We start from the raw sequence: 12,048 nt of genomic DNA, 5'->3' as shown, positions 1-12,048 counted from the left end.
AACTGGTAAAAAGTAAATGATGCTAAAGCCTGCCAAAATATGCTTCAACACTAGAAAAGGTGAAAATTGACAGCAAGCTATTTGTGGCTTGCTGGCCTTACACATTAAACCAAATGAAACCAAATGAAACACTGCATGCAAGTAAGAGGTCTCTTATCTCAGGTGTGCCTGAAGGAAAGAGGAAGTGTCTTAGGTATGTGGCTTCCCTGGCTGACGCATAGTTGGTGTGCAGTTCCTTAGCCAGCTGCAGGAGGAGGCCATGCCGGTTTGTATATAATGCTGCGATGTCCAGGATGTAAAACAGTGGCAAGGGCCAATAATGAGTAGCACCTCTCATTGAGTAGATTAGCGCTTTCAGCCAGAGAGGGAGGAACTAATCAGTGAATTGAGCTGCTAAAGTGTTTGGTTGGGAACCTACAGACTATGTCATGGTACAGGACTGGACACCATTGGCTTTGAGGGAACATTGGTTACATACCACAGTGGTTTTGCATCAGATACCTGACTCCCTTCTAGGCTTGGGCCGATATTCGTTATTATCGAATATCACGAAATATTGCGATATTCAAGAAATATCGTGATATTTCCTGTGATATTGAATATAGTGTATAATATATGGTAGGATAGTAAAAAAAACAAAAATAGTCATATTTGAAGTGAAAAATGTGTCTTTTTGATTAAGTGGGTTTCCTTTTCTACAATCAGCTGTTTTTTTCTGGAAATAGCAGGAATTAGCAAATTATATCAAATAGCCAATGTTTCCTCCAATGTTTGAATAGTAAGATCAAATTTCTGGGTTGTTAATAACAATAATTATTATTATAGCCTTGAAATTTGATGTAATTTGGAATAAAATAAAATCCCCCCCCCCAAAAAAACCTGGGGAAAAAAAACTGAAAACACACGTCCTCAGCCAGTACCCAGGATGCCCGTTAGCTGAGGCTATTGACCTTTTCCCTTTATGACGTTACCTTTACTCTCTCCACAGGCAGTGACAAGACCTACCACCAGTGGCTGTTCACTGTCAAGGTGAGGCATAGTTCACAGGGTTTCATCTAGAGACACAGCTTGCTAATCTACAGTGTACATTACATATAACTTTGGTCTCTTGCTTAAGATAGCTTATTTTAGTTTAGCTAACTGTAATATCTCCTCCTCTCCTCATAATTTAATGTAGTACATAACATAAATCATAGTCAGTTAGGTTTGTGAGTTTCAATTATGTGTCCATAATTATCTGATTGTGTATAAATGTGTGTGTTGTCTGACAGAAAGGGGGTGGGGCTATCTTCAACACAGTGAAGACCAAGGCCAACCCAGCCATGAAGACCGTTTACAAGTTTGTAAGCACATGACTGGCTTCTATTAGGAACTAGCAAATAAACCATACGTTAATCTTTAGCTGAAAATGAGAATGCTAATGCCTTAGCGTCTTTTTTTCCATCACAGGCAAAAGACCATGCTAAAATGGGTATCAAGGAAGTCAAGAGCCGGCTAAAGCAGAAGGTATAGAACTCTACACTACCTAGAAACCATTCTTGCTATTTTTTTTAACTGTTCTGTAAATCACTCGATGTTTACAGCCAATGTCAAAGGCGGTGATGGTTCTTGGTTTCTCCCCCACAAACAATTCCCCAACCAAACTGGTCCCTGACATAAATCTGACCTTGACCCGTTTCCTTTCTGGCTGTTTTTGGCCTTTCTATAACATATGTGGCCCCCTTAACTACCCTAAACCACCCCAGCCACGCCGAGCTTTCTCCCTCCCCCTCCCATTGCACTGCCATTACTCCCTCCGCCCACGTCAACCTCCACCTCCCTGTGTTCCCCCTCTCCAGGAGCAGGCGGAAAACGGCTACTCCACGGCGGGGACGGCGGTCATCGACGACGACAACAACACAGCAGGGTTTCCCGCTTCCACCAGCACGGTCAGGAAAGAGGGGCCACTGCGAACCTGGGACGACCACAGGCCCATCACTGTGCACTTCGGACAGGTGGGCAGAAACGAGTGAGGATAGCAGAGTGATGAGGAGGACAAGGGACTGGCTTTAGAGAGATAGGGTTTTATGGGAATTTTCACATGGCTGCAACATACAGTAGGTTTGAATGTATTGGTCGAAGCATGTGACGGTGTTAGGCTTGGGCCGATATTCGATATTATCAAATATGAACAAATATCAAACTTACTTGAATATCGAGTATATCGCGACATTCACAAAATATCGCGATCCTCGATATTCAAGTAAGTTTGGTATTTGTTTCTTGTTGCGAATTCTTTGTGTTGATCTGTATGTCATGTCTGTATGTCTGTATGTCAGCCTGTTGCACTGCATTTGCAAACTGCAAATTAATCATCATACTTTTTACTAGCTAATGTGCATATTTGTTGACGTTTGCTGATGATAAATTGGCTATCCAATTTGTCTCTCGCCATCGAATAGCTAATATTAACTTCTTAAAAGGCTATTAAATGGCATTACTGGCCACAAAAGGTGAAAATGTCACTATCTGCGACAATATTTTGGTCATTGGTCCCTTTATGCTCTAGAAGTTAAGACGATGTACCTTCAATTTCCATCTTGCAACTAAACAAAAGACACAGCTTTAGTGTTATACTAGTTTCAGTGCAATGTTTAGTGGAGACTTACCCTGCACCGTAACATACGATCGAACATACATTCAGCTGTTGCAACAGGCTGATGTACTGACTTAATCTCTTGGCAAATATCCTCTAGTCTATTTGAAGAAGCCCTATACAGCTTTAACCAGAGCGCTGATGATAGCCTGATGGGCTGGAACCTTTCTTCGTCTTTGCTTTTCATTTTCTGCACCCTGTCAAATTGAAAGAACCTTTATTTTTATTTTTTTTTAAACTATCTCAGCTTCTTAATGTCCTTTTTTGAGGCTTGGTACTATAATTGGCTGGTAAGCAAGCTGCTTGTTCCTTTTGATGGTGCTTTTTCCTCTAGTGGTCAGGCAATGAGTTTGGTGTTATTGTTGAGGTTGTATTTCAGAGGAAGAAAAGATCAAATATGTTCTTTGTTCCTCTGTGTGGCAGCAAAAATTGATATGTGTAGTATTTGTTGATATGTACTGTAATTATGAGGCAATCATTAGATTAGAATAACAGTAAAAAAAAAAAAAATTTGTATAGCACTTTCTCAAACGGTTATGAAGTTCTTTACAGTAAATAATAAATAAAAGTCAATACCACAAACAAAAAATGCCAGACATAGAAGCAAATGAAATAAAACAAATATTAAAAAAAAATCTTAGTCTGTGTATAAAAATATGTTTTAAGGAGTGATTCAACTGACTTTGACTAGAGATGTGTTCAATATCAATACCATGTACTGTCACCAACTTACTGTGATAATTTGGCTTAACTTAAATCAACAACAATCAAATCTTAGAAATTAACGTAGAAATGGTATCATCAGCATAGCAATTAGATGTTCTGCCCATGAATACTACGGCCAGGAAGTGATGTATAAAAAGAAAACGGTATCGACCCAAGAAGTGAGCCTTGAGGCACACCAGATGTAATCAATGAAGCTGCAAAACAACCTATATGGTGGGGAATGGGGGGGTGGATAGAGGGCAAATAACTGCATTATCATTAAAATGTTTTTTTTCTGGAAGTCACAAAATGCTAACAAGCTAGCAAACTTCCGTGCAAACCTCCGTTGAAGAGAGGAGTCATGTTAGCATTTTGAGACTTCAAGAAAAAACATTTTAATGATCATGCTGTTGTTTGACAACCGTGAAAATGTAACGTAAAATTATGTACACCATACATTTCACATAAATTATTAGAACAGAGAAAAAGCAACCACAGAAAGTTAAGATTTATTGTTTTGCTCATAGAAATTGAATCGGGTTTTGCACTTGTACCGCACTTTGTAGACGTGGCCTTTTTGCCGCGTCATCGCCCATTCTTATCTATACGCAATGAATCTTGAATGAATAATTGGTTGTATAGAATTATATTCAATTTGTATACCTCTATGTTCTACCTCAAAGAACAACAAAAGCGACACAAAGTTTAAGAAAGCAGGCTGTAGATAGAATAAAACTTCTAAACGTTACTAAATATACCGTATATTTGCATGGAAATATTCCTACGGGGTGAGAATGTAGGTCTATTGAATTGATTGTGTTGCCATTCTTATATTTTTCCCTTGCGTAGGCTCGGCCGCCGTTGTTGGTGAAGAGACCGTGCAGCAATGTGGGTCTGGAAAGCAGCCCTGACCAGTAAGCCTACCTCCATTATATATATCCCACTGTCCATGATGCAAATACAAAATTTCATTCACAGTCTTATACATGAATTGCATGAATTGCATGCACCATCTGCGCATGCTTAAAAGATATATAACGCAAAGGCAATACTTTGCTAATATCAGGGGAAAACATTTTTTCTCCAAAAAGTCATGTTAGTCATGTCAGTTTGATGACTGTTGAACAAATATAAATATGGAATTAAGACATTTTTGCAAGTCAGTTATATTCAGTGTTATATGCTCCTATGCTCATAATGTGGAGTTGTATATACAGTAACCTAAATTGGAGCAGCATAGCATACAATCTGGGTATCAGGACACTTCACTACTGTTGAAAGCTCAAGACCATTAATGGAATAGTAACTTGTTAACTACAGTGTGATTAACAAAATCTAAATCAGAATCACTTTCATTTCCAAATGCAGTTGTACACAGGAATTTGTGTTGATGACAGAATGACTTGAGGCTACTGGAATTCTTTCAGCAGTAAAACCATTTTTGTTCATTCTTTGTCAATGTAGTCCACTTTCTTCTTTTCTCAACTAACTGAACAACTTCTGCATAGCACATTAATATAAATTCTGTAAAATTAGAGATAACTAATCATCTACCCGCTCTTTCTCAATGTTCCTCTCCCTCCCTCTTCCCATCTGTTGATTGTCTCTAATCTTATTTTACTTACTAATCTTATCTGGTCTGGATTTCCTTTTTCTCGTCCTTATTCTCACCGTAGCTCTATCCGTCCTACTCGTCACTACACCGTCTTTCTATCCGAGGATTCGTCCGGAGACGAGCTCCAGCACGACGACGACTCCATCTCTGGCTTTCCTGACAACTTTCTCTTCTCAGTCCCCTTTGAATGGTCCCCCCTGTACGCACCTCTCTGATCAGCTTTGCACTTTACTATTGATGCTTCATGATTGTGTAGTTAATAAGTCTTCTCAGCTCCTCTCTATTTTTAACTGAATGGTTTGTATGTATGGTTTGTGTGTTCGTGCTCTTGTCATTTTTTAGGGTTTAGGGTTAAGATTAGGATTAAGATTGGGATTATCTTTAGGTTAGGGTAAAGTTAAAGTTAAGGTTAGTTTAGGGTTAAGATTTGGGTTTAAGATTAAGATTAGAATTAGGATTAGGGTTGGGTTAGATTTAAGAGTTAGGCATGTAATGATGAGGGTTAAAGGCTAATTCCGGTTATTTTCAACCTGGGACTTATTTTCCTTGCTTTTGCCATCATGCTGATCAATTCTGATCGAAATGTGTTCAGCAGTTACTTCACTGTAGACCTACATACCGCTCAGATTGCAGGGAGCACTGCTCTCCAATACAGTCCAAAAGGTCCAAGCGAAACCAAAAAACGATTAAAACACTCCTTTTTCAACACAGTAACATACACACTGCAATGAGACCTGCCTATGTCCAATTTTCTGATTATCCATGGAACTTGAGTATACTGAATGTACTAGATATGTTATTTTAACTTGTGTGTGAGCTAGTTGGCAAAAGTACTCTAACGGCGTGTTCATGTCATATCAGATTTATTGTAAATGATATGAAAGGGTATGTAAAGCTTTTCGGTGAAGTAAGTTAAGAAATTTTGATCAGAATCAATCAGTATGATGGCAAAAACCAGGAAAATAAGGCCCAGGCTGAAAATAGCTGGAATTATCCTGTAAGGTTAGGGTTGAATGTAGTCCGTGAAGATCCTCACAGGGAGACAAGTGTGTGTGTGTGTGTGTGTGTGTGTGTGTGTGTGTGTGTGTGTGTGTGTGTGTGTGTGTGTATGTGTGTGTGTTTGTGTCACACCTATGGAAGTAACCAGCAGCCACGCACTGTGCCCAGCAGGCCGCAGCCTTACCGCTCCCTTAAAGAGGCTGAGTTGACGGAAGGGGAGGATCCTGGCTTCGGGGCAGAGCGTCACACCGCCCCGCCCAGCCCGGTCACTGAGAAGTTCTCCAACGTCAACCTGCTGGGCGACATCTTCACCTGCCAGGACGAGCCCGACAGCCAGCCCATCAGCCTGGCCAAAAGTCTAGAGGACCTGAGGACGCCCAAAGACTCAGAGGAACTGCAGGCCAAGTTCACCTACCAGGTCAGAGGTCCAAATGCTCTTGAGTCAAAAGTGGTGAGATGGCTGGTAGTAGGGACAGTGAAAACAAGCAGTGAGTGGCTTTAATGTTTGGATTCGTGTTTTAATGTTGTAGTAGTAGGCCATTCAGTGATCAGAGTTTTTGCTTGAATTCAGGTTTGATTCTTCAAATGTCCAATGTCCATTCCTGCCAAAGTGTCCTTGAGCAAAACACCGAAGTCCAAAATTCTAAGCTAGTGTGATCCGGCTGACTCAAAAAAGCCATGGCTGACAGCGGTACAAGAAGTATCACATGACGCTACTTTGACCTGTATTGAGCGGGTGATTCTATGTCTGTATTTATGGACTGATAGATTCAACATAATGTGCGATTTGTTGGGTAGCCAGCCTATAGGCTATGTGTCCTTATATAATGTAGGCAGTTGTTATTAAGCTGTTGGCTATAATTCAGAAGCTAACCTGCCTAACGTCTTTTCAAAAATAAAATCAGCACTGTAACACGTTAACAAGCTGATGATCATAGCCCCGTGCCCTGGGAAGAGGTAGTGTTGATACAGTCATAAAGCATAAACTGTTGCATATGGTGCTACTTTGATCTGACCACAGAACTTGAATGGATAGAACGGTCTTTCCCATTAAAAATCAACGTTCCTGGACCATCGGAGTGGCGGCCATTTTTATGTGTATCGTTGGGATAGCTTCCGTATGAATCAACTTATAGCAAGTTGCTGAGGCATTTTGCAGCAAGAACCAAAGCAGTGGAAAACTGGCATTGCAGCTGAATTAAGTTGTAACCTGGTTGTCACTCATGCCACCACTAGGTGGAGCTCTTTTACAAGCTGCTGCTGTCTTTTTAAGTCAGTCAAAAGTTTTGACATCTGTGCAGTTAGTGGAAGTGTTTATGAGGAAGTGCTGAGTTAATCTGTTTCAGCTGATGTCCGTTAGCTGTTTGAAGTTAGCGAATGCTAACTTTCCTTAGGTAGCTTAAGCTATGTTAGTTTATAGCATTTAAGGGGCTAAAGTTGATGATGCTTACAATATGCTAATATGCTGATTTTGACGAGAAGAGCTAGCAAAAGAAGCACAATCTTTGATAATGAGACGTTAACCTCTAACGTCAGCTTTCCACTTCACGGCCTGAATGCCCAGACTTGTGTTGTCATCATAGCAACTAACCCTTAAAATGCCATAGTCGCCATTTTATGGTATACCAGCCAATTTACCATAGCAAACAGGTGAAAGACTATTCTGTCCATTCAAGTTCTGTGGATCTGACACAATAGAATCAGAAGCAGATAGATGAAGATATTGGTTATGATTTTTATTTAGGGGCCAATATATAGGATTTACACTGTATCAGGGGAGGGACTCTGAATCTGTTCCAGGTCGAGTCGCTGTCCAGTGCTGAAGTTTGTAAGCCTCATGGATCATAAGGACTGTATTATTAAAAATAAATAAATACAAAAATAACACCTAGAAAACGATTACACGATTATTCACTAAGGAATTGGAACGCGTATTCGATTAGAAAAAATGTTACATGCATATGTAAATTTACATATAATTTACATATGCATGACCATGGTGGGTGCAAAGAGGCTTTATTGCCTGCCTGAATCTCTATTTACACCTGGCTATCCTATTACTCTTAACAACACTGGTGAAATACTAAGTCTCCATGATTTGTCTATTATCGACAAAAATCAGTTTTAATTTTGGCTCTGAAATAATTTTAAGACTTGTGATGACTTCAGTTTTTATGCATGCTATAATTTAGTTTAGGATGGAATGGGCTTTAATTCTTCATGCTTTGAAGTTTTGAAGTTGAAATAGTTTCCTCTGTTTGCAGCGTATGGACCTGAGCATCGCCGAACGCACTCGCACCCTTCCAGGCCTCAAGCTCTCCAACCCTTACAATAAGCTGTGGAGTCTAGGGCAGGATGACATGGCCATGCCTGTTTGTGTGCCTCCAATCTGGGATAGACCTCTGTCTGCCCACCCTCCCGTGCACCAGGAAGCCCGGCCCCCGAGCCGCGAAAACTTTGGCCCGGGCCCCGACCCGCCGGACCCTTCCACCCCCGGTCAGGGAAACATCACCATTCCGCGTCCCCACGGAAGGAAGACGCCCGAACCCGGTAAGGTCCTGGCGCCGCCCGCGGCCCAGCCCCGCTCTAAACCGGCGGGGTCCGGGGACGGAAGGACTACAGCGGGGGGACAGGAGTTCAGGCAAGCGCTAGGGATGAGCACAGAAGGGGACCTGCTGAAACCCACCAAGGTCTCCGAGGACAATATAGATCTGCTAAGTCTTCTCGACCCCCTTAACAGCTCAGTACAGACCGGTTCCGCTTCAGTAAGCGAAGGAGCAGATACCAGTGGACCCTCTTCTTCCTGCAAACCCACGCTACCGCCCAGGCCCTATCCGCAGGGCTTGCCTCCGTTCCCGCCCCATCCCCACATATCGCTCAATCCCTTCACGCAGTCTCTCCACTACACCTCCCCGCAAACACACTACTCACCGACTGTAACCGGGAATCCCTTCAGTACAGTCTACGGGCCTCCGGCGGGCTCCTACTTCCACACTCCGCCCCACCCGCATTCTCTATCCACGCTACCGCCGCTCTACAGACAGCATTCGCCAGGCGGTTCCGCTCTGCCGCCGAGCTTCGGACCGCTCCAGTCGTCCTTCCCCTCCTCCGTCGCGTCCCTGCCTCACTCCTCCGCCAGCAATCACGCTCTGTCCAGCCTGGTGGACTCGCCCTCTGCCCCCAGCCCGGCCCCGAACGCGTCGGCGAAGAAGCCCCTTCATGCCGAGGGAGACTCCCAGGAGACTCAGGATCCCTTCGGGGACCTGCTGACTATGGCCAAGCCCGCTGCGCCCCCAAAAAAGAAGGTGGAGGACCTTCGGAGGAGGTGGGAGACTTTTGACTAAAATCTGTGAATATCCACTTGGGGTGCACTACCCCACCCTCCACCCCACCTCCCTCCCTCTACTACCACCAGCTTTGCTGCTGACCAATGATGAACAAGAGTGTGTGTCTGGTGAACAAAGTGAGAGTCTGGACTTAAGTTCCCCCCACCCACCCCACGGCACTCGAACTCATCCGTTTCCCCCATATAAGGATTGTCTGAGTTTTGGTGTCTTTTTTTTCTCTCTCTCTCTCGTTTTAAACCAGGACATGGGACGCATACCTGGCCTTGCTTCTTCAGCACGTTCAAACGCCAACAGTTCACAGCCCCGTCGCCAATCGCTAGCGCAATTATTTGCACAGTATCCTGTCGTGTCACCTCTTGTCTTTTAACGCCACCACGTAGTCATTAGCTTAGCGCTCAATGTAGATGTACGTGACTTCCAAAATACCACGCACCGTTTCCCGAAGGGTAAGAGGAGATACGTCACAGTCTAGTAACTCACAGCAGCATCTGTAAAAACGATGCCGGCTTCATGATTAGAGTAGCTCGTCCGCTATCGTTGATTAACAGCTTAATGGCGTAATGGTAGCTACGAAGTGTGGTGCATCTCGAACATGCAGTTAGTTCACTTATCGATGTCTTAGGTAGCTTCATGCAGAGTGGTGTTTTTTGGTTTTGTTTGGCCCCTAATGATAAATCTCATCTTCGACTTGTCTCATCGATGCCAGATAAATGTGTTGCCTCCTCCAGTTTAAAAAAAAAAACAAAAAAAAAAAAAAAGTTTTTACAGGATTCATTGACACGGAAGACTTGAGGAAAGCTTGTGATCCGACAACAGACTCTTCTCCTCCGCAGTGTCATAGTTGTTACTGCAGTGTCCCTCTGAAATAATTTTTAAACATTTCTGTCTCATTAAATATACAGGGACTTCAAAACCTATGATTGTATATTCCATTGTTTTAGAGGGAGGAACATGGATCCCTACCTTTTTTTGCCAATTCTACTGTTGAAACGCACCCTACCCATTGCCTCCTGTTGATTTTTGCCTTAAGTATTTTTTTCTGTGATTTTCCGTGATTAGCTACTGAGTTACATGCCGCTTGCACCGTGTGTGTTTCAGTGTGCATAGAGAGCGAAAATAATGGTTTTCACAATTGCTGCCGGTTTGATTCTGTTTCAGCTGCTATGACTTTAAAGCAAAAGGCGACCGGGTCTATTTAGCCTTTACTGCTTCGTAGGCAATCTAGGGGGACCAATGTGTGGTGAATGCCAAAAAAAAAATCCTAATTTGCTTAAAAGTGCTGTGAAAAGTGCTGAAGTGTCTTTTAAGGACAAGCACATGTCTGGTTGCTGTTTTATGTGTAAAGAGGACATTATGTATGGTGTATGACTGATTAAAGAATGGTGACTAGTAGCCTACTGCATCTGCTACTGCTTGGAATACAGATAAGCTGTTAGCTTGATTCAAAAGGTTGACTATGCCTAAGGACATTGATTGAATCCACATAATTGAATCTGTGTTGTGTGTAGCGAAGCAGGAAATATGAATTACCTTGCCAATATCATTTTTATTTCAATAATTTTTACATTTGTTATTATTCAACTGCATAGAATATATTGATGACTCTTAAGTCGCTTTTAAATGCAAGAGACTGCCAAATCATTTCAAGGGAAAAGTTTCAAGAGTCTGTTTCTGTTGATGGATTCCGACCCTCAGTCATTTTACTGTATGTAAGTTGTATGTGAGCCTAGGTGAATTAAATTTACTTGCCACAAGAATCACCATTTCTGTAACATGTTTTAACAAATGAGCAAATATATTGTCAGAATCAAAATTGGTCTGTGCTTTTGCCTGATAATTCACTTTTTGGATCATAAATGAACATTTTATGAGTACACAGGAACAAACAAAAATTGTCCTGATGCTGTTGCCGCTGCCTAAGAGTTTAAAAAATAATGAATACAGAAGCTTGATAATTCTGGAACAAATTTCCGTCCATGATGAAAACTAAAATCTGAAATCACAAATTTTATAGTTTATTGTATGTTGTACACTGTTGTTTTCTTTTTGTTTTTTTGTTTTTTTACAAAGTGAAACACATTTGACCAGGATTAAACATAGATTAAAAATATTTTGTCAAAGATGATCGGAAATATAAAGTCATGATCGTTCATTTTAACTTATTTGTGATAATCATTTCTGAACTTATTTGATATCAAGGAATTGATATTATAAGAGCGTGTCAGTATTAACTTGGTATAGTATTATCTATATCTAGTCTTCCGGGAGTATTCATGTAAATGATAAATCACTACTGCTCTCACTTTAAAAACGGACTACTTCATACTTGTAGGACTTTTTAGATTGAATTCACACCTGTAGAGAAACTAGACTTCTCCTATGATTGATGTAGGAAATTGGCATTTGCTAGCATTTCTTTGAAGTTGCACACACTTGATTACAATGATAGCACTGTAACAGAGCATTTATGACATCATGGATATATTGATACATATCAGCTGAGGTCCTTTGAGTGTCATTGACTGATTCAAGTGGCGTCCGGTATCCTTCTCTGTCTTATTAACCCCTCATGAATGTTTCCTATAGAAAAGTGATCATCCTTTTTTCATACAATTGAGCACTTTTACGTTTTTGTTTTGGCTTTGTTTTGTCGTGTTTTCGTTTTCTTTATCCCGTTTTTGCATATCTCATAATTAAATATCACATGCAATCACTGACTGGTTTCCATCGATTCACTTTCAACAGGT

General features: G+C 41.5%; 1 protein-coding gene across 1 annotated transcript in view; it reads left to right on the top strand.

Annotated features, from left to right (window-relative positions):
• The window catches only part of dennd1a (DENN/MADD domain containing 1A), a 36,341-nt gene extending 24,721 nt beyond the window's left edge, over positions 1–11,620 (top strand). The window contains exons 16-22 of the mRNA XM_071917556.2: positions 989–1,029; positions 1,272–1,343; positions 1,450–1,506; positions 1,839–1,994; positions 4,190–4,254; positions 6,126–6,372; positions 8,219–11,620. Of these exons, the coding sequence (XP_071773657.2) occupies positions 989–1,029; positions 1,272–1,343; positions 1,450–1,506; positions 1,839–1,994; positions 4,190–4,254; positions 6,126–6,372; positions 8,219–9,298 (1,718 nt within the window). The 3' untranslated portion in view covers positions 9,299–11,620. The remainder of the gene's footprint in view (positions 1–988; positions 1,030–1,271; positions 1,344–1,449; positions 1,507–1,838; positions 1,995–4,189; positions 4,255–6,125; positions 6,373–8,218) is intronic.
• Positions 11,621–12,048: the final 428 nt, after the last annotated feature.

Source organism: Centroberyx gerrardi, chromosome 2, assembly GCF_048128805.1.
Source record: "Centroberyx gerrardi isolate f3 chromosome 2, fCenGer3.hap1.cur.20231027, whole genome shotgun sequence".
In the NCBI taxonomy this organism is placed as follows: domain Eukaryota; kingdom Metazoa; phylum Chordata; class Actinopteri; order Beryciformes; family Berycidae; genus Centroberyx; species Centroberyx gerrardi.
This window is presented reverse-complemented; position numbering and strand designations above follow the sequence as displayed.